This window comes from Chinchilla lanigera, unplaced genomic scaffold (genome assembly GCF_000276665.1).
Source record: "Chinchilla lanigera isolate Chin_1 unplaced genomic scaffold, ChiLan1.0 scaffold00036, whole genome shotgun sequence".
Taxonomy (NCBI): Eukaryota; Metazoa; Chordata; class Mammalia; order Rodentia; family Chinchillidae; genus Chinchilla; species Chinchilla lanigera.
The window spans coordinates 2,150,921-2,178,123 of NW_004955437.1; the positions used below are offsets into that span (position 1 = coordinate 2,150,921).

General features: G+C 60.7%; 1 protein-coding gene across 1 annotated transcript in view; it reads right to left on the reverse strand.

Annotated features, from left to right (window-relative positions):
* Nucleotides 1-13,056: 13,056 nt before the first annotated feature.
* Nucleotides 13,057-27,203, reverse strand: part of Lemd2 (LEM domain containing 2) — a gene marked incomplete in the record, with an annotated part of 14,807 nt that continues 660 nt past the window's right edge. Inside the window, 9 exon segments of the mRNA XM_013516995.1 lie at nt 13,057-14,170; nt 16,787-16,889; nt 16,963-17,064; nt 18,003-18,148; nt 19,609-19,688; nt 20,716-20,792; nt 23,302-23,377; nt 25,491-25,531; nt 27,020-27,203. Of these exon segments, the coding sequence (XP_013372449.1) occupies nt 14,020-14,170; nt 16,787-16,889; nt 16,963-17,064; nt 18,003-18,148; nt 19,609-19,688; nt 20,716-20,792; nt 23,302-23,377; nt 25,491-25,531; nt 27,020-27,203 (960 nt within the window).

Genomic DNA, 27,203 nt, shown 5'->3' on the forward strand with positions numbered 1-27,203 from the left:
GGCTCAGCTTCCTGTCCGAGATCCAGCTGCTAATCCTCTCTCTGCGGCCGCCTCTGCCAGCCCATGACTCCAACGCTGCCGCAGTCCCAGGCAAAGCCCCTCTTCCCTCTGCCGGGCTCCCCTCTCCCGGCTCAGCTTGGTGCACGCCCCTCCTTCCCCTCTTTCTGCCACCAGCCACCTGCCACTGCCCAACTCCCTGGGCAGCAGGGCAGGGCCCTGAGCCAGCACATCGAGGGCACCTGGGGCCCAGCAGCCTGCAGATCTCCCAGCATCCTATCCATGTCCCTGCGCGTCTGGCCTGGCCCTGCTGCCAGCCCCACTGGCCTCGTCCAGCCCAGGGCTCAGCCTGCCCAGGGTGCCCGGTCGGGCTCGACAACAGATCCTCAAAGTGCAAACCCAGAATGCACTCTCTTCTCCTAGGAAGCAGCAGGCCGTCCTCCCTCTGGGCTTCAGGACGGAACGCCAGTTCCTTAATGCTCCGCCAAGTGTGGTGCCCAAGGGTGGTGTTCTCGGCTCTTGGAGCTCACACAGTGCTCCCCACAGCCTCAGGAGGCGCTGGCCTTGTCACCTTCATCTGTCAGTGGGGGAAACTGAGGCAGAGAGCAGCCTCCTCACAGCTGGCCTGTGGCAGAGCTGGCCTGTGGCCTGAGTCCCCTCCCTCAGCCCCTGCCTTGTTTCTGGGGAGCCTCGCGGTCACACGTCCCCAGCAGAGCTCTGCGGCATTTGGACCTGGGCGCTGGCCGGCGGGAGGTGCCACGGCTGGCTCGCAGATGTGGGCTGGGCACTGGGCAGAGAGTAGGTTCTGCAGCAACTCTGGGCTCCGATCCACCTCCCGCAGTTCTCATCTGGCTGAAGCCCAGAGGCTGAAGCCCAGAGGTGGGGCACTTCCTGAGGGCCACAAGGGGTCTGGACATGGAGGACCTGGGTCTGCTTCTCCCAGTCTGAGACAGCAGTCAGGATGGGGGTTCTTGTGGGGTTTCAGTCCATGAAGGGAGCCACCCTGAGCCCTGATACCCGGATTACACGCTGCCCGTCCTTACTGCAGTGCGCGTTTCCTTTGCCCCTTGAACCACCCGTGAGGCCTCTGGGGTGGCCAGCAACACAGGAAGGGGACCAGAGGGGCCCTTGTCCTGCCAGGAAGGTCCAGGCTGCCACCGTCTCCCGGGGCTGCCGGAGCCACTGTGTCTGCCTGGGTCTAACAGCTTTGCTGGCTCCACAGAAACTGCCAGGACTCAGAGCTGGAGGGGCCCCCGCAGGCCGCCTGTTCATCCTTTCATTCTGCGCGAGGACCGGCAAAGCAAGGCTGCAAAGGGATGTAAGACCTGCGCAGAACCGCGTGGTGCCTGCAGGAAGAGCTGGGCCTGCGCCTGTGGCTCCTCCGGCCGCAGAGTGGCTGGTGGTGTGGACACACAGCCTAACCGCGCCAAGGCCCAGCGTCCTCGTCGGCAGCCAGGGGTGATTTCCTCAGGGCTGCTTTGACCTTTCAATAGTAACATGAGCGAAAAGCCTCTGACACAGTGTCTGACACAGGGTCCCACCCCACTTTAACCACGGTCATGACTGATTGGAGGTGCTGAGCCAGGCCACATGGGGATGGGCTTCCATCTGGGGGGACCCATGGTGGCCACCCCTTCTGACTCTCGGTCCTGATCCCTGGTTATGAGGTGGCTCAGGAGGTTTGAATCTAGGATGGCGTGACTGTCCCCCAAACTTAGGACACATGAGGTGTTATGAACAGGCTAACCTGCTAGCTGAGTGTGTGGGTGGGTGGGGTTGCTGGCCTTCTAGGAGAGCAGGCATACAAGTTAGGCTTTGCAGGGTGTATAGGAGTCCCCAGACAAGAAGTGAAAGTGGGGCACAGAGGAGCGAGGCATTTCGGGGGGCTGTGGTGGGGAGAGGTGCCTATATTTCTTCTGGGAAGCCAGGACACTTCCCCACTCACACTGGAGCCAGGGGAAGCCCAGGGAAGAGTGCACCCAGAGACCCCCAGGGGCTGGGCTTGCAGGTGTGGTGCTGGGAACCGGAGGGGCGCTGCACACACGGACCCCGTGCCGGCAGGAGAGTCCAGGCCCGGGCTGCCGAGCGAGGGCAGGGGACGGCCGGGGGCAGCCACGCGTGTGTTATTTATGGCTGTTTCTCCGACAGTCCTTCAGGGCCGCCAAGGTAATTGAATAAGTGAGCGTGAGCAAAGGCGGGCGATCATTTAATTGTGGCAGAAAATGAAGTTGGTTGCAGCTGGGGGCTGCCGGCCCATTACCGCCGGCCCGGTTTCTGCTGAGCTGGGCGCACGGGGCGGCGGTGCCATCCATCCTTGGCAGCTCTCACCCCGTCCCCTGGCAGCTGGCCCCAGGCCTGGAGGTGCCTGGCGGCACTGGTGGTTCTCTGGGCAGCCCACTCCCCCGTCCTCTCTGTGCCCTGGGAAGGCAGTGGCGGGGCCTGGGAGACCCAGGAGGCAGGGGCTGGGGGCCCAGTGGCAAGAGCAGGGTTCACGTGGGGACGTTTGCAGGGCAGCAGCAGCAGCCGCATCCAGCCCCTGCTGTGTGCTGTGCGTTGTTCTACTGGGCACCAACCTGCCCATCCCCCCTGGGGGGGCGCTGCTGGCGCCTGACTTCAGATGAGGACTCCGAGGCGCGGGCTCCCAACTGTGCCCTGGTCTCAGAGGCCCCTGGGGGACTCAGAGAGTCTGGGGAGGCTTTGTGCGGGGCTGTCGCAGCCGGGACACAGGAGGACTTGGACGTGGGGTCCCCCACTGAGGCCTGGGGACCCCTGAAGGCCTGGCAAGAGTTCTGTCTCTCATCTCTGGTCGGGTTTTAGCCTTGCTGCCCCCCAGCGCCTGGCCCTCTGGGGCAAGGCCGGGGCAGATGGCTGAACCCCAACTTCTGAGGCTGGAAGGAGAACGGGCTGCTTGCAGGCCTGGGCAGCTGCTGTCCACTCCTCTGGGCCTCTCGCTGCTGGCGTCCTTTCCAAGTCTTCTAGGAGGAGATAAAATTAGACCCGGGCTGGGGCCTGGGTGACCTCAGGTGGGTCCCCGTCACTAAGGTGACCAGAAAGCAAATTAAAATGTACCTGAATTTCATCAAACAGTAAGGAATTCTGTGTAAGGGTATTTATTCCACGGGACTCTGATTAAATGGGGTTCTGTGCTGCTAGGCGGGGGCTGCCGTCCCAACCTCAGTGTCCTCACCTGTCCAGCAGGACACTAACGCCCCTGCAACGCTCTCGGTGCCCGCGGTGGGGCTCTGGAGGCCCCAGGGGCTCCTCTTCCTGAGTGCAGATTGTGCCCATGCAGCTGCCAAGGCTGCAGGCATCCGGCATCTCACCGAGGCTCCCGAGGAGCACCGCGGGCCGGAATGCAGCTGTGAGCCCATCCGTCCGTCATCCTTTCCTCGCCGAGTCCCTGAGCCCCTCTCCGTGCCAGGCACAGATCTGGGCGGTGGGGGCCGAGCGGGGGCCGGAGACTGACAGCGTCCTGGGTGTCAGCAGACAGCGCCCCCCGATAAGTAGATAAGTGGAGCGCGGACAGGAGCAAGTGGCAGAGAAAAAGCATCAGGGAAAGGGCGAGGTGTGCAGGAAGAAATCCAGGAGGCCTCGCGGATGAGGTAGGGCTCTGGGCGTGCAGATGCCTGGGCAGGCCGCCAGGAAGAGGCTCAGCAAGCGCACAGGCCGCAGGCAGGAGCGGCCCGGCTGGCTGGAGCAGCAGGAGTGAGTGGCGTGTGGGAAGAAGGTGGCTCAGAGGCATGCGCGTGACTCTGGCTTCCACTCGGGGTGGACGGAGCCAATCCCAGTCCATGCAACTTGTGGAGCACCCCGCAGAATTAAACGGTGGGACTCGCGTTCAGAAGTTATTAAGAACTTCATGATGGCCCGGCAAGGCATGAAGCGAGTGCGGGATCTCCAGGCACGGGGCAGCTGCACAGGTCGCATACGGATCTTGAAACCGGCCCTGGGCCAAGGGAAGATGGGGTGACAGTGGGGACGGTGTGCATTGTTAGACAGGAGGCAATGACGGAGGGGGCCAAACGAGCTGCGTTTTATATGAGGGAAGTGAAGACCCAGCCAGGAAGCAGCCAGGCCGGGTGAAGACGTGGAGGAAGACGCACTCACTCTTCCTCAGCACTGGGTCCATCTCCGGCTGTCCCCGTGGCTCCCTGGCTGCACGAACACTTTGGTGAGTTCTGATGTTGTACTCTTGTGTCCTCTTCCTTTCAACCTACATCCTCCACCCAGCAAGATAAGCTTTCTGAGGGTAGAAGGTCGTGTTTCATCCACTCAGCCATCCATCCCATTCCATCCAGCCATCCCATTCTATCCATCCATCCAGCCATCCATCCATCCCATCATCCATCCATCCATCCCATCACCCATTCAGCCATCCCATCATCCAGCCATCCATCCCATTCCATCCAGCCATCCCATTCTATCCATTCTTCCACCCTCCATCCCATTCCATCCATCTGTCCATCCATCCCAATCCATCCATCCCTCCACCTATCCCATCCATCCCTCCATCCCATTCTATCCATCCAACTCATTCCATCCATCCATCTGTCCATCCCTCCATTAATCCCATTCCATCCACCCCTCCAGCCCTCCAGCCCATTCCATCCATCTGTCCATCCATCCGAATCCATCCATCCCAATCCATCCATCCCTCTACCTATCCCATCCATCCATCCTTTTCCATCCCTCCATCCCATTCCATCCTTCCATCCCATTCCATCCCATTCCATCCATCCACCCATCCCTACAGAACCTGCTAGCTACCAGACACTGTGCTGGTCTTAGGGGAGTGTAAAAAGAAATCAGACATATGCTTCTCATTAATCCACATAACAGACCAAATGTGATCCAAGAACTGGACTGAAAGAGCAAGGGGTGAGCAGGTAGTGGCCGCAGGACAGAGAGCATGCACAAGGGGTGCTCTGTGATCTGGGAAATGATGGGGACAGTGGCGTGGTAACCACCTTCTGCTTTCTGTGCCCCATAGAGCACTGGTCGCCAAGGAATCAGCAGGAGCGAGGCAGAAAGACTCTGGAACACGAGGGCCACCTGCCCCTGAGGCTGGGCCAGTGAAGGGTTACAGGGGAGGCAGCTGCCCCCCGGCCTGGGCCTGGGGCTGGCAGGATGCAGGGACAAGCCAGCCTACAGGGCCTGGCTGCTGGCTGCCAGCGCCAGACTCCCACAGACAGAAGAAGGGGCGGGTGAGCAGGCAGCCTGGTGTCTTCAGGCTCAGCCCAGCATGGCAGTTGTCACTGTCACTCTCTCATGCACCCCACTGACCAGCTCTTTCCTGCCCACCATTAGCCGCAGAGCAGGACGAGGAAGCAGCCCAGTGAGCCCTCCACACTCCAGAGCCACGGAAGGGGGAGTGTGTTCTGGCAGCCACCACGAAGTGTCAGAAACCTGACCCCACATCGAAGGAGCTCTTGGAGGATGTGCTCCGTCAAGGTTAGCCCGCAAGTCAAGGCGGAACGTGACGTGGCACCTGGGGAGCAGAGACAGCTGGGTTGGGGGCGGGGAGGCCAAGGACCTTAGGTTCTGCGGGCCAGGGAGGGAGGGAGGATGTGACCGGGGTAATGGCAGTGTGGTCAGTTTACCAGCATGCTATGCCCACCGAGGAGGCTGAAAGTCTGGCCAGAGATTTTGGGGATAAACTGCTCACAGTTCGCGGACCTCTCAGGGAATAAGCAGTGACCGCCGAGGGGCGGATTAATTACCTTCAGGACACAAAGGTTGTACGTGAAGGTAATGCAGGCTTGACACACAACGCAAGGTGGCGGGAGTAGTGTTCACCTGTTGTGACAGTAATGTCACTGCAGGGTGCTGACTTGATGGAAGCTGTGGGGGAGGCCTAGAGGGGGAGCGGGAGGGGCCATTAAATCCTGGCGGGAAGCTGAGCTCTCCTCTTCTGTGCTGGGAAGTCGGTGGGTAAAACCTAAAAGGGCAGAAGCAGGAGTCCAGCGCTGCGTATACTGTAGGATGGGGACAGGGAGTGGAACGAAGTGAAAGCAGGCCCGAGAGCAGGGGACAGCTGCTTGCTCTTTGGAAGTCATGATGAACTATTTGACTAAAAATTTCTTCTGGGGTCCCAGGTGTTGGAAGCGCACACCTGTCATCCCAGCACTCTGGGAGGCTGTTATGGTTTGTGTCTGCATGTGCCCCCAGATCCTCATGCAGTCATGGGGTGGGCTTCTAGATTTATGATTGATTCATGGTCCAGTGTTGGAATTATGGATGTGAGTGCTACACCCGTCCTGGGGTGGGTACTTTGCATACAATGCAAGGGAGGGAAAGAGGCTGCTTGCCACTGCTCCTCCCTTTTGCTTTTGTTGCTTTTGCTGTCTTCCCCTGCCAAGAACTGTTGCCCTCCGCCCTGTGCCACTCTACCTTGGAGCCAGCTAAGTATGGACTGAACCCTCCACAAACTGTAAGCTAAATAAACCTTTCCTTCCTGCATTTTGAGTGTCAGGTATTTTGTCTCAGCAATGAAAGGAAAGTAACCAAGACAGAGGCCAAAGCAGGAGGATCACAGATTCAAGCCCAGCCTGGGCAACTTAGTGATTTATCCAGACCCTGTCTCAGAGATAAAATAAATAAATAAAATACAAAAGGGCTGGGGAGGTAGCTCAGTGCAAAGGCAGGGCTGGTGGCTGAGCCGGGGTCACACCTCTTGCCCCCAGCTCTGGGCTCCCTGCTGTCTGACAGGGCTGAAGGAAGGGGTGAGCTCTTCCTCCTTCCCCCACCTGGGGGTGCTCCCAACAGCCCGCCTGGGGCTGTATGCACAGGACAGGCTGCAGGGGGTAGAGGGGCTCCCCTCCTCCCCGGGGTTGGGATGCTTCCACCTCAACCCACCCCCACGCTGAGCCCCTCCCTCCAGGGCAGCCCCACCTCAGCCTGGCTTTGCAGCAGCCTTGGGCTAAGGAGGCAGCCCTGGGACCCCTGGGCCGGGGCAGCTGGACCCAGGCTGCCATGTGCTCTGCCTCGGGCCCCGCCTCCTCCAAGCCTCTGAGCCCAGCTGCCTGCTGCTAGGACTGTGCCCTGCGGAAGAGCAGCCGGACGCAGCCGTGTCTGCCTGCTGCAGGTTGCTCCGTGCAGGGCCGCTTCCACCCCCGCTGTGTGCTCTGTGAGCCAGGCTGTCGTCCCAGGTACTTGGGAGGCTGAGGGGGAGGAGCCCCGGAACTCAGGAGACCGGGGCCAGCGTAGCCAGATCAGTCTCAAAAAAGAGGAAGAAGAAAGGCTTTTGCAACTAGCTGGGGCCTCAAGAGTGGCTCTTCTTGCGCACTTTCGCCCGCCACACCTCACCTCACACCACACCAGACCGCGCCTCAGTGCAGACGCGGGGTGTTCCTCACCAGTCCTCTCCCGACTCTGAGGTGCCTGTGACACCCCCATCCCACAGAGCAGGAGCGGGAGGCCACCTGGCCGGGAAGTCAGGGGTCCCAGGGCCTGGGGCTCAGATCCAAAGCCCCTGCTGGCTGTGCAGCAGACTTCATGCCACCCCTGCGGAGGCCCCGTGTCCCCACGCCGGACAGTTCCTCCTCCTGACCAGTTCCGGCCGCCCCCGGTACTCGCACCTCCTGCCCCAGTCGCTGCCTCCTCAGGGAACCCCCAGGGGCAGCAGGGGTCCCTCTTTTCTGACAGGGAGGGGATAACGGCCTGGCTTGCAATGTGGGCTGTGTGTGGATGGGTTGGGGACCGTCCCTGCTGTCCCCTCCCCTGTTGACTGGGCTTTGGGCATTGACCTGAGCCCCCTTGGAGCCTGGCAGGGCCCTAGGGTCTGGGTGTGGGAGGGAGGCCTGGAAGCAACCACCCAGGCGAGTGACACCTCACTTCCCGCGGCCCGCGGCCCACCCTGCCCAGGGGACACCAGGGCCTGGAGGGGTCTCCCCAGGGCCCGGGATGGGCGGGACCCTCGCTCCTCCCTGCTCCTCTGCAGGATGAGTAAATTAGGCGAAATAAACACGTCTGCCCCTGTTAAATTCATCTCGTTAGATCCACCCCATCGCTCTGCCTGTCAGCTTCTCTTTAGAGCCTGGCTGTGTCGTCTGGCGTATTCGCCATCGTCCCCCCAGCTGTGCGGCGTCTGCAGATGTGATAAAGTAGGGGAGGGTGCTGGTCCGAGAGGAAGCCCCTCCCTGTCTTAGTGGTCAGAGTCAGGCGTGTGCACGTGCGTGCCCATGTGCGCCGCCCTCCCACCCTGCATGGCACCTGCACCCAGCAGCGGTGCATGAGCGTCCCTGTGGGGCACGGCACACTGGGGATGCCCACGCCATCTCCCCTCCGCTCGAGGCCTGCTGCTTCCACACCTGGGACCCGGATGTGCCTTGCTGGCTCCGTCCACCAACCAAGTTTGGGGCTGAGCCGCCAGCAATGCGCTCCTCGCTCTGCTGGGACTCCAGGCCTCCCTGGGATGCTCGGCGGGTAGGGCGCAGCCGGATGTCCTCTCTGCAGCGGCGAGGCTGCTGCCTGGGGGAAGCCCCCTTGCCCACGCACCTGCTGGGCACTGTGTCTCCGATCCTCCCTTGTCTTGGCGGTAGTCACACGGCAGGGGAGCACGCTGGGGAACATCGGCAGACAGCCCTCACCGCAGCGCCCTCCAGACACTGCCCGGGTCCCCACACAAAGCTGAGCAGAGCCAGTCCCAGGCCCTGGCAGACCTGCAGGACAGTGGATGTGGGCGGCGGGGACTCAGGCCTGCTCCCTGCCTTCCCTGGTGCAGTGGGGGCTGTCTTTCCTTCCGAGACAGACTTCCCTCGCTACCTGCGGAGTCGGTGAGGGCCGCAGACGCTGAGGTGACAAAGGAGCCTAGATTCACGGTGGCCGGGGACACTGTGGGTGCCAGGTGGGAGAGGTGGGCCTTCTGCTCCACATCCTCCCCAGGGACGCAGGCCAAGCAGGCAGCCCAGCAGCGGCGTCACACCCTGGCCCAGGAAAGAGGCTGCGGTGAGCTTCCCGTGCCCTTGCCTGGATGCGCCATCCGTCACTTCCTTTCACACGGCGCCGGCTCAGCACTTAGGGCCGTGCCGAGTTTCAAAGGGGACAGAGAGTCTGCTGTGCCAGCGTTTCAGAGAAGGCCTCAGTGACTGCCTGCATCCTGGCCCTCCCGGCCGCCCGAGTCCCCGGGGTGCACAGTCCCGCGTGGAACGTCCTCCAGCCCCCTGGGGCTGTGCGCTTGTGATTGGCACCCAGTGGGCGTGGTCTGAGCCCGGGCCCTGCGGAGCTCCACACAGCGGGTTGTAGAAGACCCCCGCCGCCGCAAGGCTTCGGCCAGCCGGGACCTCCCCTTCCTCCTCCTCCACACGCAGGCCCCCGAGCCACACCCCTGTCCCCGGGCAGGGAGGCTCCGGGGCCAGCCCCTGCCTCTCCGGGTGTATGAGCTGTCCTGGCCCTTTGGTCAGAGCTGTGCTTCTGTCACTTTTCACTGGAGACTGTTGAGGAGCCCCCATTCCGGGGGGACTCTGAGCCATGTCAGTTACCCACAGGGAGAAGCAGACCCCAGTGGCTTCTGCAGTAAAATTTCATAGAATCCCAACACCCCCCAGGACCCCACGCACCCCACGCACCCCACACACTTGCAGATAAAGTTGCTGAGGCCTGGCTGAGACCTCTGCCTGAGTACTGTGTCCTGGTCCGTTTCTTGGGTGGGACACCCTGCGGGGACCCTGTAGGATGTCCCCCACATTGAAGGAAACCGTGAGTTTTACCTGGGAACTCTTGGTACTCTCTTTGTACCCTCGTGTGAGTTTTAAGCTAATCCTAATTAAAAGGTTGTAATAATAACACAACGCCTGTTTAGTTACGGTTCTACCGTCTGGGAAGGGCTTGGCCAGAGGCCTGTCTGTCTGCACGGACTGAGCTGCTACAGGTAGCTTCAGCCACACATCTGCTGTGTCACCTGGGCCTCCTGGAAGTGCTGCGGCCTGGCCAGCTGCCTCTCGCCACAAGGTCCGTCCCATACGGTGCGGACTCTTTCTATGGTGACTCAGGACCCAAGGGGGCGGAAATAGAAGCAGCAAAGCGTCTCGAGGCCTCAGGTGGGGACCAGCTGCTGTCCTTAGGGCCACATCCCACTGGTCAACATGTTCAGGGCACAAACGCAGACTCAAGGTTCAGGACAGAGGCCCCACCTTTGGAGAAAGGATTGAGTGGCATCTACCACCTGTCGCCATTGCCCGTATGTCAGAGGCTGCTGAGGTTGCTTCGTGGATCCATGGACAGGGTCTGAGCTCGGGGTCATGGAGGAACGGGCCCCCTCCCGGCCAAAGCTCCTGTCTCTCTGGGCAGGGCCTCCTCACTGGCCTGGCGCCGCTGCCGGATTCTGTTTTGCACGCTGGTGTTTGCAATCAGAAAGTTCAGCGGTCCTTCCAGTACGCTTAAATTAGTCCCCATGAAAACCAAATCATTTCATTTGCAGAGAAGGGCTTAATTGCAAGGGGAACGAGGCAAAGGGAATTCTGTTGGCTGTTTTCATTGAAGAAAATTACTGTACTTTCCCCTGTCTCCTTTGGAAATAGAAGCAGCTTCGAAGTGGGGCTGTCATCGCAGTGGTACCTCCTCTGCCCACACTGCACGGCCTGTGGCTCAGCTCCGGCCCACGGCCGAGGCCCTCTGCAGGCCACGCTGGCTCATTGGCCGGTCCTGCTCTGGCTGGGCAGCACTGTCATGGTCTGCAGGGCAGCTGGAGTGGCATCACATCTCCGCAGTGCTCAGTCGCCCTGGGTTTCAGGGAGGCCCTCGGCCACGGGCTGGAACGCACTGTCAGCGGGGAGAAACGTCCTGCACTCTTCTTAGAATCCAGTAAAACCTGCTCCAAGTCTCGCCTGCCAGGGCGGGTGAGACCACACATTGTGGAGGCCTCCTGGACGGTGTCTTCCCAGGCCCTGGGCTTGTCTGGCAGGGGCAGGATGTGACCTGGACTTCTCCGGGGCTTCTTCCAGTACTCAGGGCCCTGGCTGTGGGGCTGGGCAGATCCCACACGCCGCACCTGCATCTCAGATGGTCCAGCCTGTGCCTCTCTGTGGCCGGCGTAGAGCTGTTGTTTCCTGGGGACCCAGAGCTCGACCCTCCAGGAGGCAGCTGCAGGGTGGTGCCTGCTGCCGGGCCGTGGGTGTGATGGGGCCCTTGGCAGGTCTGAGGGTGGGTGAGTCACCCAGGTCACTCAGAATAAAAAGGGAAAAATAAAAACCAGAGCAAGTGTGAACAGAAAACAGGAATTCAAGCCTTAGACACTCAGTGCCTGGTTCTCCTGCTGAGACAAGTTCCCTCCCATTCATTCACTGAATATTTCCCGAGTGCCTGCTGTGGGCCAGACACTGCTTGAGAGCCGGGCATTGGGCAGAGAAAGGATCAGACAGATCCATGCACAGGGCCGGGGGGCGGCTGAGGCTGGAGCAGAGGCGGGGAGACAGCGCAGTAAGGGAGACACACTGGAAGCCATGGTCCTCGAGGAAAGAGGAGGGCTGAGCCCAGAGGACCCAGGGTGGGCACGCAGGTCTGACCTCAGACAGGGAAGGTGACACAGCAGACCTGAAGGAGAGAGGGCATGAGCCCATGGAGGGCTGGGGCACACAGTGCGGTGACAGCAAGTGCAGAGGTCACCATGTCATCACCTGCTGGCCAATCTGACCATTTCTTTCTTCGCCACTGTCTGCTCCAGGGATAGAGTGACTTGCCCAAAGTCCCGGCCACTGAAGGCAGGGCCAGTCCCGAGGGGCTGAGCACTGCGGCTCCCCCAGCCTGGGCGCTGTGCTGGGGACAGGGACGTGCTGGGTGGCAAGGTGCCCACCGAGCCCTCTGCCTCAGTTGTCCCTGGTGTATTGTGGGACACTCCTTCCAGAGTCCTTGTCCGTCAGCTTTCTCAGGGACGGAGGTGGGGAGCTGGCTGCCCCGGCAGGGCTGCTCGGGAACAGCTGGGTGTCCTAGCCAGCCCCTGCCCCGTCTCTTTGGGGGCCAGGACCAGAAAAATAGATCTGAGTGCGTCAGCAAAGAGAGTTTTTGAGGCTTAAAGTCAACGGTGCATTAATTAAGGGGGAACAGCTGCTACTGCAGCTCTCGTAAGTGAGTGACAAATGGCCGTGTTTACCTTCTTCCTTGCTTCCTCAGGGAGGTGGCCTGGAGCTCCTGGGCGATGTCCACAGCTGAGATTTGTGGGCTACAGCCTCTTTCCTCACCCACCACCCTGCTTTAATGGTCCCCACCGCGGCCCACGGGGGCTGTTTGTCTGGAGGAAAGACGGCTGTGGTGGGGAGTGCCTGGGGGGGTGCTTCGGGCAGAGCTGAAGCGTCCCAGCAATGGCTCCTGCCCAGGCTGCCCTCACCCCCTCCTCAGACAGAACCCCCAACCCGCGCTGTCCCCAAGAGCCACTCAAATGCCAGGCAGGGGCCCAGAGCTGAGCAGAAGTCTCCGCGGCTCTGAGGCCGGCCCCGGCTGTGCTGCCCTGGGTGCTGGGGCCCCGGCCACTTGCTTCTTCCTGTGTTGCTCTGGCCCCGAGGAGCCCTGCACTAGCACCCCCCAGAGCACCAGACAGGACAGGCGAGGCAAAGTCTGCACCTCGAATCCAGGAGGGAGGCAGAATCCTTTCCCCTAACCTGTGCGCTGGGCCCTGTGTCCGCTCCCCCACCCGGCCTCCAGCAGAGGCAGGCAGAGCAGGGGGTGCCCGGCCCTTGCAGCCTGCCAAAGAGATCCCCATCTGCATCCTGGCACCAAGCTCAGATGCCCACAGCTTCCCTGGGGACCCCATGCCACCACACAGACCACATGTGGCCTTAACGGCGGGCCTAGAGGGAAGCAGCCACCTCCTCAGGGGACATGGTCCGCTGCTGGGAAGCCCCAGCCAACCTCACTGTTCTCCCCGTCTCTCCCCCAGAAGGAGCTGGGCATACACTGAAGAAAGCAGGGAAGGTGCAGGAGGAAAAGGCCCCTATGGGGTCCACCCCACGCCAGGCTGTCTTGGAGGACGGGCGGACTCCGCCTTCAGAGCATGCTGCTGGCCTGAGGTGGCCCCCGCACACTGCCCGCTGCTTTGGGCCAAAGTGAGCACGACAGATGAGACACATCCATTTTTAATAAAGTTTATTTATCCAGTTCTGATCCTGATAGGAAGCCTGTCATGTTCCACCCTGGCGGGGCCTGGTTATGAGAACAGGGCTGGTGCCCGGACTCCAGCCCCGCACGCTCCAGACAGGAAATGAGCATATTGCTCAAATGAGGGTGACCGGAGCTTTACTCAGGAGACAAAAACACCAGTCAGCCCACAAGGGGGCGGACGGAGTCCTTCCTGCCCCGGCCCGGATAGTCACAGGGCCGCCTGGCGGCCAGCAGGGGGCAGTGTGCGACTGCCGTGGCGCCTGCCCGGCCAGAGCTTTGGGCCCGGCGGCGGATGCGGTCACAGTAAAACGCGTGGCCTTGCTCCAGAAAGTGACAGGCGCCCCGCCCTGCGCCCCGGAGCCTGTGTTCATTCTCCTCCCAGCAGTGCCTGGCTGCAGGTCTGGTCTGAAACCGCAGCTTGTGTGAGGAGCGCCACTGCGGCCTGGCCCCCGCCCCTCACTACCCGCCCGGACCCGGGGTGCGGGGACCCTGGACAGTCCCTAGTCACCGCTCTAACTCCTAGCATCGTCCGTGCTCAGACGAACGCATCCCATCCGCCGCCGAGTCAGGCTTTCTCCCCTACCCTTGAGTTCCCAGGTAACCCCAAAGGCACATGGACCAAGCCACTCCCGTCCCTGCCGCCCCAACCCGCCGTCCCTGACCCACCTCCCAGGCCGAGCAGCTGCCGCCCGACCCGTGCTCTGCGCCGGCCCCGCAGCTGCTGCCCTACGTCTGTGTCCGTGGAGAACAAACCCTCTCCCCTCTTCCGCCAGCGAAGCGGGCACAGGACAGGCTGCGCCCGGCTCACCACCTCGAGGAAGCGGCTCCCCCGCAGCCGGGCGGAGGGCGGCAGTCAAGGCAAGTGTGAATGCAGCACCGAGTCCGGCCGCCCTGGCCCTGGGACGGCCGACGTGGAACAGGCCCTGCGGGGGCCTATCGCTCTGAGTCAGAGAAGGAGGAGGGCTTAGTCCATCTCCACACCAGCATGTCCTCCCCAGCCACGCGGTGCGACTCTGTCTGGATCCGGGACTCGTTGGAGGCCAGGAACTCCACGGCGCGGTCCCACACCCGCTTCATGCGCCTCCTGCAACAAGAGCGGCTCGGCAGGGGCGCGGGCCCTCCCTGCAGGCTCTGCGCGTCGAGGCGGAGCCACCAGGTACTAACTCGCCGGCCCCAGAGCACGGCGGCTTCCTCAACCTCCGCTGCTCCGAAGCCTTCAACAGAGCAGAGGGGGCTGGGTGGTGAATGTGGGGGGCTGCGCTGGACCTGCCATTTCTGGCTGAGACGGCTGATCTGCAGCAGCCGTGCGAGGGGACCCCACGGCCCTGCCAACCTCCTCCCAACGCCTCCTGTGGGCCAATTACAGAGCGGCCACGGGCTACAGGCCCAGCCATGGCACCCAGGGATGAGCAAAGCATCCAACCGGGAAACCCAGGCTTAGGAAGCAGAGCTGCCAGGGAGGGCCCGTTCAGGGCCGGAGAGCCAGACAGCCCTCCCGCCTCCCTTTCAGAGTGGGCAGGGAGGCTCCCGGGCGGACCACCTCCCCAACCCGTAGGAAAGGAGGGAAGAGTGGGAGTGTGGGGGACCAGCCACAACCGGGAGAACAAAGGGAGGTGGCAGGGTGGGGGTGCTTCCTGCCTGGGGTGGAGGGGTCAGGCTACACCTCCCTGGGGACTGAGCTCCGAGGACAAGGATGTCCACGCTCACGCTGAGCCCTGAGGAGGCAGCGCCCTGGCCCGCGCCTCCTTCCCGCTGCCTATCAGCAGGTATGTGCCCACGGAGCCAGCTGCTGCCATCAGCGCCGGCTCCCTCTCTCAACAAGCTCACCTCCCTCAGCCTCGCACAAGCAGGCCCTCGACTGCTCCCAGGCAGACACTCATGGGTCCTTCCCTGTGGAGGGCCTGGCTGGGTGGACGGGAGCCTCCAGGTGCAGTTGGGCTAACTCTGCAGGTGCGCAGGGGACGACAGCAGCTCTTGCTCTGCGCTAACGTGTGGGATACCGCCCCATGGCAGGCGCACTGCCCACCTCGCGGCCTCTTTAAGGGGCTGAGTGTGGCTCTGAGCTCCGCCCAAGCGCAGTGGCCAGGCGTGGATGAGTGCTCTGGTGCCAGGCAGAGACAGCTCTGAGGCCACCTCCTTGGCACCCTGTCCCTTTCCCTTAGAACTGTCGCAACCCAGATCACACGTCCCCCCTAGGCTTCCTGTCAGGGGCCTTCCTCTCCAGAACAAACGCCCTGGCAGGCAGGGCTCTATGCTAAGTCCACTGCCTGGCGCACGCATCTCCCTTCGATGAGGAGAGGCACCCCAGAGGCTGAGCAGGAGGCCCGTGGTCACACAGTGACTTCCGGCCGGTGTCCGGACTCGCCTGAGTGGCCCAAGACAGACGTGGGCTGCCCACTGTGACCAGTGCACTCTCCATTGCTGGCCCTGGCTGCCCCTGCGAATAAGAAGTGAGGGCGACAGAGACGCTGAGGACCAGGCTTAGGATCTCCTTGGCCCAGGGCCACCTTCCCGTGCTGACTGCCGCTGCACTTTTTAAACTTAACCATTCCATCCAGGTTCCTTAGCGCTGCACCCTCGACCATAAAGCCCATCGATACTCAGACTGCTGTCCCTCCAGTGTCAGCCTGCCTGCAGGGAGAGGAGCAAATCTGCTCCTCCCCGCAGCCTCCGTCTCGGGTGGCTCCTCCCTCGCCATTACTACAGCCAGGTCAGGGGTGACGGAGACTGTGGGCACCCGAGGGCCTGCTCCGCAGCCTACCAGCTCTGCTTCCCGCCAGGCGGAGGGGCTGGGGCAGGTGGGGTGAGGTGCTGAGCACCTTCCCGTCCACAGCCACCCTTCACGGCCCTACTCTCCTGGGCCCTCCGGCAGCACACAAGGGGTGACACCCACAGACCTACTGGTGGCACCACCTACGAATGCCATGGGCCATGAGGGACTTGGGGTTCCTTTTGCTCAGTTTCCTTCTTGTAAAGCAGGCTACTCGCTGTTGTCATCTCTGCTGGCCACGGTGAGGACAAGGAGCTATGTGCAAAGCTCCGGGCAGGACCAGGACCAGGCCCACGACTCCCACAGCCCAGTGCATGACAGCATGCAGAGATCAGAGGCGACACCGGGAAGGGCCCTGCTGGCCGCCCGGGGACTCTGATCCCATCCCACCCGCCGGCCCTGTCACCCCTCCCCACAAAGCCACGTGCTTTGGAAACCGCCCAGCGGGCCGCAGTTGAGGTCTGCTCTCAGGTGCACAGGAGTGCGTGTGAACCAGGCCATGGATGCAGCTGATAGGTTTTCTGACTAGGTCAGCCACAGAAGTCTGAAAGCCCCCCTCCCCTTTCCTGGGAACGGGTTCTGGCTGATGAGTCCCTGGGAGAGGGTCCCCGAGCTACAGGGAAGGTCTGCGCGTGCTTGGAAGAGTGAAAGGAAGGCCACTTCTCCTCTGCCGGCGGCGACCAGGCTGACACTGCTGCTGGCTACCACCCTGTGACCACAAGGGACCGGCCTGCAACAGCCTTCCTGGGGCAGGCAAGGGGAGAATCACACAGAAAAGCAGCGGAGTGCTGGCGGTCCTGTGCCCTGGCCCTCCCGGATGGAGCCACTGCAGGGAGCGTCCTGTCCTGTCCTGTCCTGTCCTGTCCTGGAGGAGCAGGCCACGCCCTCCTGGTGCTGTCTCAGGCCCGGCCTGCCCCGGCGGGGACTCACCGGCTCTGTGGTGGGATGAGGGAGTCACGCACATGCAGGATGCCCACGTACGGGTAGCGCTCCATGTCCTGCTCCCAGTCCACGTAGTGGTCCTGGACCACGTCTGCGGGGGAGAGCACGCTTCAGGGTGAGGCCACTGCAGGCGCAGGCCGCCCCTGGGCCCGGGGACCACGCACCTATGATCTTCTTCACCATCTCGTACATGGCCTGCTCCTCCTCCTCCAGCTTCCGCCATCGGTACTTCAGGAGGATCAGGAGTCCCCACAGGAAGGCCAGGCCTGGGAGGGAACAAGCCAGCGTCAGTCCCTGGCATCCACGGTGGCTGTAGGCGGGACGCTGTGCTGGAGGCAAGGGACCTGCCAAGTACGTTCTGAGCACCTACTGTGTGTCAGGAGCAGGGCGCACGTGCAGCAAAACAAGGACACAGGCACAGGAGGGAGGAGAGACGTGAAGTGATCATCGTCCTGCTGCCGCTGTCACCAGAGGCGTCCCCAGCCATACAGATCTCTGTCCCTCCCCACCTCACCGCAGGCTTTCATCTCCTCCCGTGAGCCTGAGTGCAGCGTTTCATACATATATACATGCCAGGCCTTTGTATGCCGACACGCTGCTGCCGGTAATGATTTCCAGCCTGCCGTGCACGGAGAGCGGGGTGCTCAGCGCCGGCCAGCTTGGGGGCCTGGGTCTGTGCTGCAGCCTCTCACTTTCAGGGGCGCCCCGAGGTCTCTGCTCAAAGGCTCGAGACGTCAGCAGGTAAAACCTGCTCTCCTTCCCAGCCCAGCACCCCAAGTCCTCCCGTGCTTGTCAGGTATCTGCAGCTCCCCAGGAGGTGTTTACATTCCTCAGGGAGCAGAATCAGGGCAAGCCCCTGCTGCGCCTCCTGCCCACAGCTGTTCCGCATGCCCGCCGAAAGCGGCAGCACCCGGCTCCTGCCCAGTCAGGGCCCTGCTCAGGGACGCTGACAGTGCCCGGCTGCAGCACGGACGTTTCTAGTTATCCTGATGCTCCCGCCACCAATCTCCGGAGGTAGAGACAGCCCAGGGCAGAGGCTGACGTGTTCATCTCCTCTGTTTTACGACACAGACCTCGAGCTCAAGAGACGGAGATGACCTCTGGGTGGGGAATTTCTGTAGCACATCACTCATGCCTCCAAGGGCCTGAGCAGGCTCCCAAGGTGAAAGCCAGGTCCACAGCCAGGGCCGGCGGTGGGACTTACACCAGAAGAAGATGAGCAGGTGGGTGACAGCGGTGAGCAGGGCACGGCTCAGCCGGCAGCCGACGCCCATGCGGGGGCGCGCAGACTCCAGGCAGACCACTTTGTCCACAGATGTCACCAGCTCGGAGGGGTCTTCTCCTTTCAACCTGAAACAGGACACAGGGCTCTAACGGCACCCGGAGGCTCCAAGGAGCTGAGGCCCGAGCCCCACTCCAACCAGGAGGAGGCCAGAGGCAAAGGACCCGGGCCCCGCCTGCTTACACAGCAGGCCTGGTATCTTGCCTGTGCTCTTCCCATCAGTTTCCCACGCTGGCTATTTAGAAAGAATAAAGCTTTACACACGGCAGCAGGCTTGAACCCCTACCGTTGAAGTGACGTCCCCCTCTGTCGGGTCTTTGACAGCCTCTCTCAGCGTGCAGAAGATTAAACTGTAAATTGGATTCCCACCTCCCAGCACAGAGAAACGGAAATGTTTACTGAATCACTGGCTCTGCGGCTGCACGGCAAGACGGAAAGACAGAATCTGGGCGGCTGCGCTTTTGTTCCGTGACGGGCAGCCACAGAAGCTGTTTCAGTGTAAGGATCACAGGGCATCCAGAGGCACGGGGCGAAGGGAAACCACCAGGCTTGCCTGGGCCAGACCCCTGCAGGACCCCTGAGTGCTCTCCCGGAGCCGGGCCCAGTGTCACAGTCTGCGCTGGCTGCGAAATGAAGTCTCCTGATTTCTTGTGCCCCGGTTTCCAACAGTGGCCATTGGAGGAGCTCAGCTGCCCTCCCAGCCGCCTCGCCGGTGTGAGAAGACGAGTGTCATCATTCCTACGTTAGCGGCTTCCTTGGGCACCGTGAGGAGAAAATCTGTCTTCTCCTCTGCCTTTCCTAACAGGGAAAGCGCTCAGCCACTCAGGGCAGCGGTTTTGTAAGCCGGCGAGTTTTAATCGTGCTATGCATCCAGTTAGCAGGCTTTAGGCCGCGCTGCCCGTGGGGCTGCTGCTGGATGCGCTGCTGATGGAATTAGTAATTTGGGCGGATTAGAGAGGAAACGAACAAAACCCTAGAGTGTCTTTTAATATCAGGCACTGGAGCTGAACTGAGATCCTGACAAACGCCGAGGCGCAGGCAGGGGCCAGGTGACGCCTGCTCTCCCGCACAGGGAGCCGCCTGGGTCTTTCAGCCTCCTGAAAAGGGTTTGCTATCTCTGCTAACAGTGCTCGCCCGTGATAAAAACGAGGCGGAAACTGCCTGGTCAGAATCAAATCCAGCATTTCCCAAGCAATTTCCATACTGAGTAAAAGCAACATGCAGAATCACTTCATCTACAAATGGAGACGCACAGTGTGGACAGGAAATGCAGAACAGCGTCTTCCCGGGAACCACCTGGGGTGCAGAATGAGGAGGGTGGGTGGGGGACCTGAAGCAGGATTAGCTGGGGCACTGGGCCAGGACCCTAACACCGGGATCAGGCATCTCCTGAAACTGCTCAGCCCTGCAGCCTAAACCACCTGCCTTCTGCGGCTCCACCCTCAGGGCGGGCAGGGGGCGCGGGTGAGGGCCGGGCCCCTGGGGTCAGGCTGTCCTGCTGCTCCGCCATCCTCACGCCAGCACTCACCAGATGCCCACATCCTTGTTGCTGCTCAGTATCCAGGTCAGTGCGGCTTCAAACTTGGACGAGGAGCTGCTGGTCACATTCTGTTGGGGGGAGGGGAGTCAGTTCTGCCCCTGGGCAGAGCAGCCGGAAGCACTGCAACCTCGGCGGTGGCTGGGTTAGGGAGCCCCTCCCAGGGCCTCCACGTGCCCCCCGACGCCCACTCCGCTAGAGGCACTCACACTGGCGGGGAGGAAATCTGCAGCCCTGAGAGGCAGGCAGGGGCTCCGCCCAGAGGGGGCGCTGCAGGCGTAGAAGCGGGGAGCAAGGGGCCGCCCCAGGGCTGGAGACCACTCCCGGACTGTGCGTCCTCCTGCAAGTCCCTGACCCTCTCCAGCCTCAGTCTCCTCGTCCGTGCGATGCGGATGGAACTAGACAGCCCTCAAGATCGCTGCTGGCCCCTAATCCCACCAACCGGAGGCCATGCGGGGACTTACACAGACTGAATGGAATCACAGATACAGTGGGCAGGTTCCATGTGCACCCTGAAAGCACTGAAGTGGGGAGGGGTGGGGGAGCGTGTAACAGGGCCCTTTAAGAAGCGGGGCCTGAGCCAGACGTGGAGGTGCATCCTATAATCCAAGCATCTGACAGGCTGAGTCAGGAAACTCTCGAGTTCAAGCCCAGCCTAGGCAACTTAGCGACTTAGTGAGATCCTATCTCAGAAAATGAAAATAAAGGGGGGGTGTGTGTGGCTCAGCATGAAGGTCCTGGCTCCCATCCTCAACACAACACACGCATGTGCGCACACACATGGATGCATGCACACACACGCACACGCGCGCTCACACACAAGGAAAGGAAAAGAAAGGCACGGGGGCGGGGGGTGTCTGCCTGCAGCCCTTGTTTGGCCGTGACAGGCGGCAGGGCAGGAAGCAGCAGCCAGCTCTGGAGCACGGTGCCCACCGTGGCTGCCTTAGCTTCAGTAGCCTAACACTCCACTAAGCTAAGAAAAAGAGAGAAGGCAAAAGCTACAAAGCAAACACAACACAAAAAAGGGAAAACCTGCAGGGCTTCAAGGATCAGTAACAAACCCCAACCCTTGGGACGAAGGCCGCACAGCCTACTCACTGCTAGGTATTCCTGAGCTTCCAGAACGGGAATGCATTTGCTTTTTAGCTTCTCTGGATTTCCACACTCAAAATTACCTAGGAGAAAAAAGACACATTCAAACAGAGAAGAGGTGGAAAAAGAATGACTCTGAAAGGGACTAAAAATGCAACAGGAATCAAGCCATCAGCTCTAACCCGGAGCGTGCGGCGGGCGGCCCCCACCTTCTGTGGGGTATCTTCACTCTGCAGCAAGATCAAAAGCCACTTAGCTTGGATCGATTCCAGATCATTAAAACCTGACCTGCAAAGCAGTGTGGCAATTTGCATTAAATGACTAAAAAGCTGCCCAATACCAAGGTCTGTTTGCAATTGATCCCTAAAAGGATCAGACAGATAGGTTTGGAAGGCACCAGAATGGCACTATAAATAAACACAGCCTGGGAAAAAGGGAAGGTGGGGAGGCTGCGGGCACCACAGGGGTGCTGATCATGACACAGGCTGGCAGCCCGGACGGCCGAGCCCATCGTCTGAAGCGGTCCTGGGCAGAGATGCTGGAGATGGCTCCACGGACGAAGACGGGGGTTGTGCTGGGCAGAGGCCTGGGCGGCAGCTCCCTTGGAGCACCTTGGCAGGCTGTATCCCACCCAGTCCCTTCCCCAGGCCGCAGGGGCCTCTCAGTGGCCAACCGGCTGGACTCCGTGGCCGGCTGGCACAGCCTCGGGCCTCCTCCAATGGCTGTGGTCTGCTGCCAGGCCCTGCGTCCTGTGGGCAGCTGCACCCCGACAGCAGGGAAGGTGGGGCTTGGAGTCACAGGACCCTCACACTCCCTTGCGCCCAGTGTCCCTCCTCTGGCGCAGCCTGGGGCCCTGGGGCCCGTCTGGGCCTGCGGGTGGGAGGGAGGGGCTGAGGGCAATGGTGCACTCAGTCTCTCTTCACAGGAGCTGCAGCCTGTCCTCTAGCCCCAACACTGCCGATCTTGACCTGTGTGTGCTGAGACCAGGGTGGCTTCTGCCATCCTCCTGGCCCCTGCCTGGACCAGGCCTGCCTGACGGCCCCGACGGCCTCCTGACTGGTTTCCTCCTGTCTTCTTTCCAATCCGTGTGTTTTGTCAATAAAGCTTTGAAATGATTCCGTGTAAATGACACTGCATCACGCAGGCGGCTGCCGCATTTGCCTTCCTGGCGCCGGGCTCCCAGCACATCACTCCCCTGCTCAACGCTCAGCGCCTCCCCGCTGTCCTCATCTGCTGGATCGGGGTCTGCCGGCCTGGCGTCCACCGCCGGCCCTGAGCCCAACCTGCTCTTCCCAACTGCACCTCCTCTGTGAGCCTGCCGCTTCCTGTCCCTGCCTGTCACTCCGCCCGTCCCCTTCCTGCACGTGTACAAGTGGTCCCACCTGGGCTGCGGGGCGTGACACTTTCCTGAGGCTTCCAGAGCAGCGGCTCAGGGCGTGGCCAGTGGAGAGGTCACACTTCCCTCTGGCCTGTCGAGGTGAGACCTATGCCCTTGCAGATGCCCCTGCCAAGCTGGTCAGAGGGTAACTGGTGCCAGGAATAAGCCAGGACCCCACACAGAGGGCAGAATGGAGGAGCAATGGCCACCTGGGCCCAGTGCAGAGCTTGGCTGTCCAAGCCAGGAGCACACGGGCCCCCAGGGATTGTTTAAGTGCTGGTTCTGACAAGGCGCATGAGCAGAGGGCTCGGTATAAACTTCGCATTTCCGGTGAACTTCACTGATGCTGGTGCTGCAAGTCTGGAGCAGGCGTGCCCAGAACAATGGAGATGTGGGTAGGGGCCCAGCTCCTTTCCGCTCCAAGGAGCTCTTGGATGGTTCCTCAGCCACCTCTGATCTCCCAGCATCACAGTGGACGGCCCCAAGACCGGGCCACAGCACAAGTCCGCCCAGCCTCTGCTGCCCAGTGGAAGCGCTGGTCATCCTCTGACCTTTGGGTGACAGGGGCCTCCTTAATACTCCCGAGACCAAAGACATGAGCCCGAGGCCAAGCCCTGGACATCCACCCGTGCTGTCCCAAGTGCTTCCGGGAGCCCTGCAGATGCAGGTGTGCAGGAAATAATAGCAAGGTGACTTCTCTGATCCCCAGGCACAAGTTCACCAGATGGAGTAACGGGCACTTTGGGGGTGCTGAGAGCGCCTCCCCCAGCGGACTGCACTGCAGAGAAGACAGACCCGAGACCGCTGAGTCACACAGGAGACAAGCTCTGGGAGGACCAGGGTCTTGGAACCAGATGGTGCCACCAGGACCAATGTGACATCGGTGCCATCACCTGCTTCCTACATGGGCAAGAGGCCTCTCCCCAGCCCGGCTGTCGGGGTGGAAGACACAAGCCTTGGAAAGACCCGGACCCTGCCCCTTTCGACGCCAATTCGAGCCCCCAAGCATGAGGTGGAAGGTGTCCCAGAGAGGGGGACATCTGTCCCAGAGGGACATCTGCACGGACAAAGGCCCATGCACCCTGCAGCAACTGAAGAGCCACACTCGTGTAATACAGCGCAAGGCTTTACAAAGATGTGTGAGTGGGAGGCGGGAAGGCAGACTCTCCTGGGACAGGTGTGGGGCAGGACCACACCCGCTCGGGACTACTCACCGGCTTGGATGGCCAGGAAGTTGTAGAGCTCGTGCAGCAGCTCCAGCAAGGCCGCCTTCTGCTTGGCCTGGCAGAACTGCAAGGCAAGGGCAAGGGTCAGCAGGGGTCAGCCCATCCCTTCCTACCTCTCCAGCCCCGGTGTTGAGTGCACCCTGACAGCAAGGGGCAGCTTGTGAGTCAAAAAAAAAAGAGACCAGTTCTGCAGAGTGCTGGGCCCAGGGAGAGGCAACAAACAGCGGGTTAAGTGGCTGAGGACACTGTCAGCAGAGCCCAAGCCACAAGCAGATGCGGTAATGCAGGGACAGCTTCCCAGAGGCTCCGGGCCTCTGTCCTGCATCTCCTTGGAATAAAGGCCAGTGAGAGGTGCTGATAACACAGTGGTGGCTTCCTTGGAGGGAGGAGCCATCACTCCTGGGCACTCCCTCTCAGTTTAGGGGGAATCTGGGGACCTCCTAGGTAGGGACTTCGTGGGGGACAACACACCCACTCCTGCTGTCCACACGTCCTCGGCAGCACAAGAAACACACAGTGTCATAGTCTTCAATGGCCCTGAGGGGAAAGGGTGCTTATTGGATACTCAGATGCCCGCCTTGGTTCTGGGTGGGCCTGGAGCCACGCACGGGAGACTCAGGAGCCACAGAGGAGAAAGAAGGATGTTCTAACCTGCCTTTGCCCAGGGCCACTGTCCCCGAAGGCCAAGGGCACCCCGGGAAGTCAGCGGGGGTGCGGCCCCAGCCCTGCTGTCCCGTGGTCAGACACAGGCTGCAAGATTTATTACAAAGAGGGAATCTCTAAGCCTGGCCCGCAGGTCACAGAAGCTGTCCGCTTGCCGAGGGCATCTGCGGCAGGCACCTGGAGGGTGGTCGTCCGGGCTCACTGGAGTGGCCCTGAGTGTGGCCAGCTCTGGGCTCAACCAGCTCTGAGAAGGGCCCGGGGAGCAGACCTGCCATTTACTTGGGGCCGGACCTTTAGAGATACGAAGGACCAGGGAACACAAACTGGGGACCCTTTTCTAATTGAAGGGCAATGCAGCTAACATCCCTAGAGGAGTCTCACTCAAGTTACTTTTTCCTTTTTCTCACTCAAGTTTACTTTTTTGCTTTTTAGTCTTCAACATTCGAGTCTCCCCCGCTCCCCGGCCACCTATGATTCTGGGCTACTTGCTCTAATCAACCACTGCAGCTTTTATGACGGAAGGCAGATTAAACGGATGAATCTGTTTTTACAAAGCAACGGAGAAGCACAGACATTCGGTGGATGAGTGCAATAAATGAATGTTATAAAACACCGCAAACATGACGCACCAGAAGCCAAGGAGAAACAGAATTGGTAATCTGCAGCAGGATGCCCTGCGTTAACGAGGGTAACGCAGCCCATCAGTGCAGGGGCGGCCCAGTGACCATGCGTCATTTCTCCCTCAGCCCCGGGGCTGCGGAGGCCCGGCATCCCACACTTATAATTAGACTACTGAGCTGTGCCCTCCGGCAGCACACGCTCCTCCTGGTAGGATTTACGACCTGAAAATTTATTGCCTCCTATCTCCCCCAGACTATCACCGGTACCAGCATCCCGGCTCCTTGCTAATGGGCCCTTGTGATTCATAACTGGATGGGGCTGCTCGCCTTGCCCAAATATTATTTGTAGGGAACATTAGGGCTTCATAAAACAAATCTACGGTAAGCACAGACTAAGAGGGCTAATTCTACCCAGGATGTGTTTTAAACAAGCCCCCTCTGATGTGTCAAATCCGAGCAGCATTTTGAGAGCTGCTGACGTACATCAGAGAGATCACGGAACTGAGGACCTGGCCTCCTGACAATGTACAGAAACCGCCAGCCCCGCCTCCCGACGCCAAGGGGCCAGGGGTCCTCCAACAACCCACTGCGCCTCCTCCCCAGATCAACTCAGGCAGCAGATCAAAGTCCCCGAGGTTGAGGCTGACGTGAAAGCTTCTCTAACAGCCCAGGGTTGGATGTTGGGAGCTCAGCCTCTGTATCTCAAGTGCTTCTTCACTGCCACAATTGAGTCTGACACAAACATCACAGAACACGATGTGACTCTCTCTGGTCCGTTACCGGAAGCCCTCCCTGCGAAGGCGCTCACTATGATCCCGTGCTGGGAAGAGTACCTCCGGATGGAGGCGAGCATCCTCGGGAGGAATAACAGAAACAGGAGAAACTCAAACTCACCTCATCTGTTTTTCTTTCACAGTCCACGGGCAACAGTTTCACTGAGACCAAGAAAAGAAACGGAGAGGTTAAAAGGCGTGGGTTGAGGAAGAGAAGACAGAGACCACTCAAGAGCCAGGGGAAGCCAAACAGCACCGACACAAGGGTGGGGATTAGGAAGATGTCATCTAATTGCAGACCGCAAGATGCAAGGGTTTCCCAATCCTGGGTTAAGAGTTTGGAAGCAGGGTCCTCATCCCGATTGAAAACGTGTAGCTACAGGTTCTTGGGCAACTCAACTACTTGGAACTTATGTATTCTCATCTGCGAAATGGGGTCACATGGGCCCTCCCTGCTTAACTCAGAGGCTCAGCACGCTAACACACACAGCAGTGTTATGAGTGGTGAACAATGTTATACGAAGCAGGGATTAGTGCCATCACCGAGGGTTAACTCCAGGTAGATCCCAGCATACGTCTTGTATCATTTCAGCATACATGGGGCACCACGTGGCATCATTAGCTTGGTTACAGTACCAGGACAGGCCTGTGACACCCAGGTCCAATCAGGTTCTCTAGGAGGTAGATCAACTATCCCCAAGGAAACCAGCTGGGTGTCGCATAAGTCCGTGACCCCACCCAACGCCCATGAACCATAGTTGCTAAGGTGCAAATTGGTACTTCCCTGCATTTCAGCCGCTCACACTGGGCATGGAAAGGGGGCCTGGTCTGGGAACAGAACTAAGCACATTCGTGCTTTGCAAAGAATATCACAAGTGGGTGAACGGGAGTGTCATTTCTATACAATTTTAAATGAAATGATCTTTGTGCTGCTTCCTGTTAGACCAGAGCCGAGTTAACAGAGAGGCAACTTTCTCTTTCGGGAAACATAGGATCTCCAGCTACACAGGCGGCAACTGTATCTTGCACACCTCTCACTGGGGCCTCTCACACTGCAAGTGGACGGCTGGGAACAGCCCTGAACCAGACCCTCTCCTGACACAATCCCTGAGGTGCTGCATGCACGGATAAATGCCTCCCCCTGGGGTCCGTTTAAGCCTCAAAGGTTCATCCACACCAGCTGCACAAGCAGCTACTAAGACACATGATGGCCCTGTGGTACCCATAAGTGAATGGTCTCTTTGGTGCGGCAAAGCTGGGACCCCAAGCAGATCCTGTCTGCAGGCCCGTGAAATCTGCGTGCCTTCAGACGGGCACGGAGGGGTGAGTGAGCAAGAGACCAGGAGAAGAAAGAATCAGCCAGGGCTGGGGCTGTCTGTTAGGGGGTGTGGCTTTCTCTCCAGAAGGAAAATGAGAGGTCTGGGTAGAATTCCACCTGCTCCCAGCACGTGGCTGAAAGGGAGGCGTTAGGCGAGGGCTAGGGCGGAACAGCATAGCTGAAAGTGAAGGCAGAAATCATCGCAGGTGCTGGGAAGGAGGAAGGGGAAGGTCTGGAGGGGAGGAGACTGGGCAGCGGCCGGCGCTGGGGAACCGGGTGGTCCCCCGGCCCCGCGACTCCCGGGCCCTCCCCTGCGCCGGTCCGGGACGTACTGTTGTCCTCCGCCTCCTGCGGCGCCGAGGGCTTGCCCATCTTCACCCAGAGGATGCCCAGGAAGACGAGCAGCAGCCCCAGGCTGGCCCAGAGCAGCAGCCGAGACAGGCAGCGCTCCAGCCGCCGCCCCGCCTCCGGCCGGGAGCGCGCTGCTCCCGCAGAGCCCGTTCGCGGGGCCCGCAG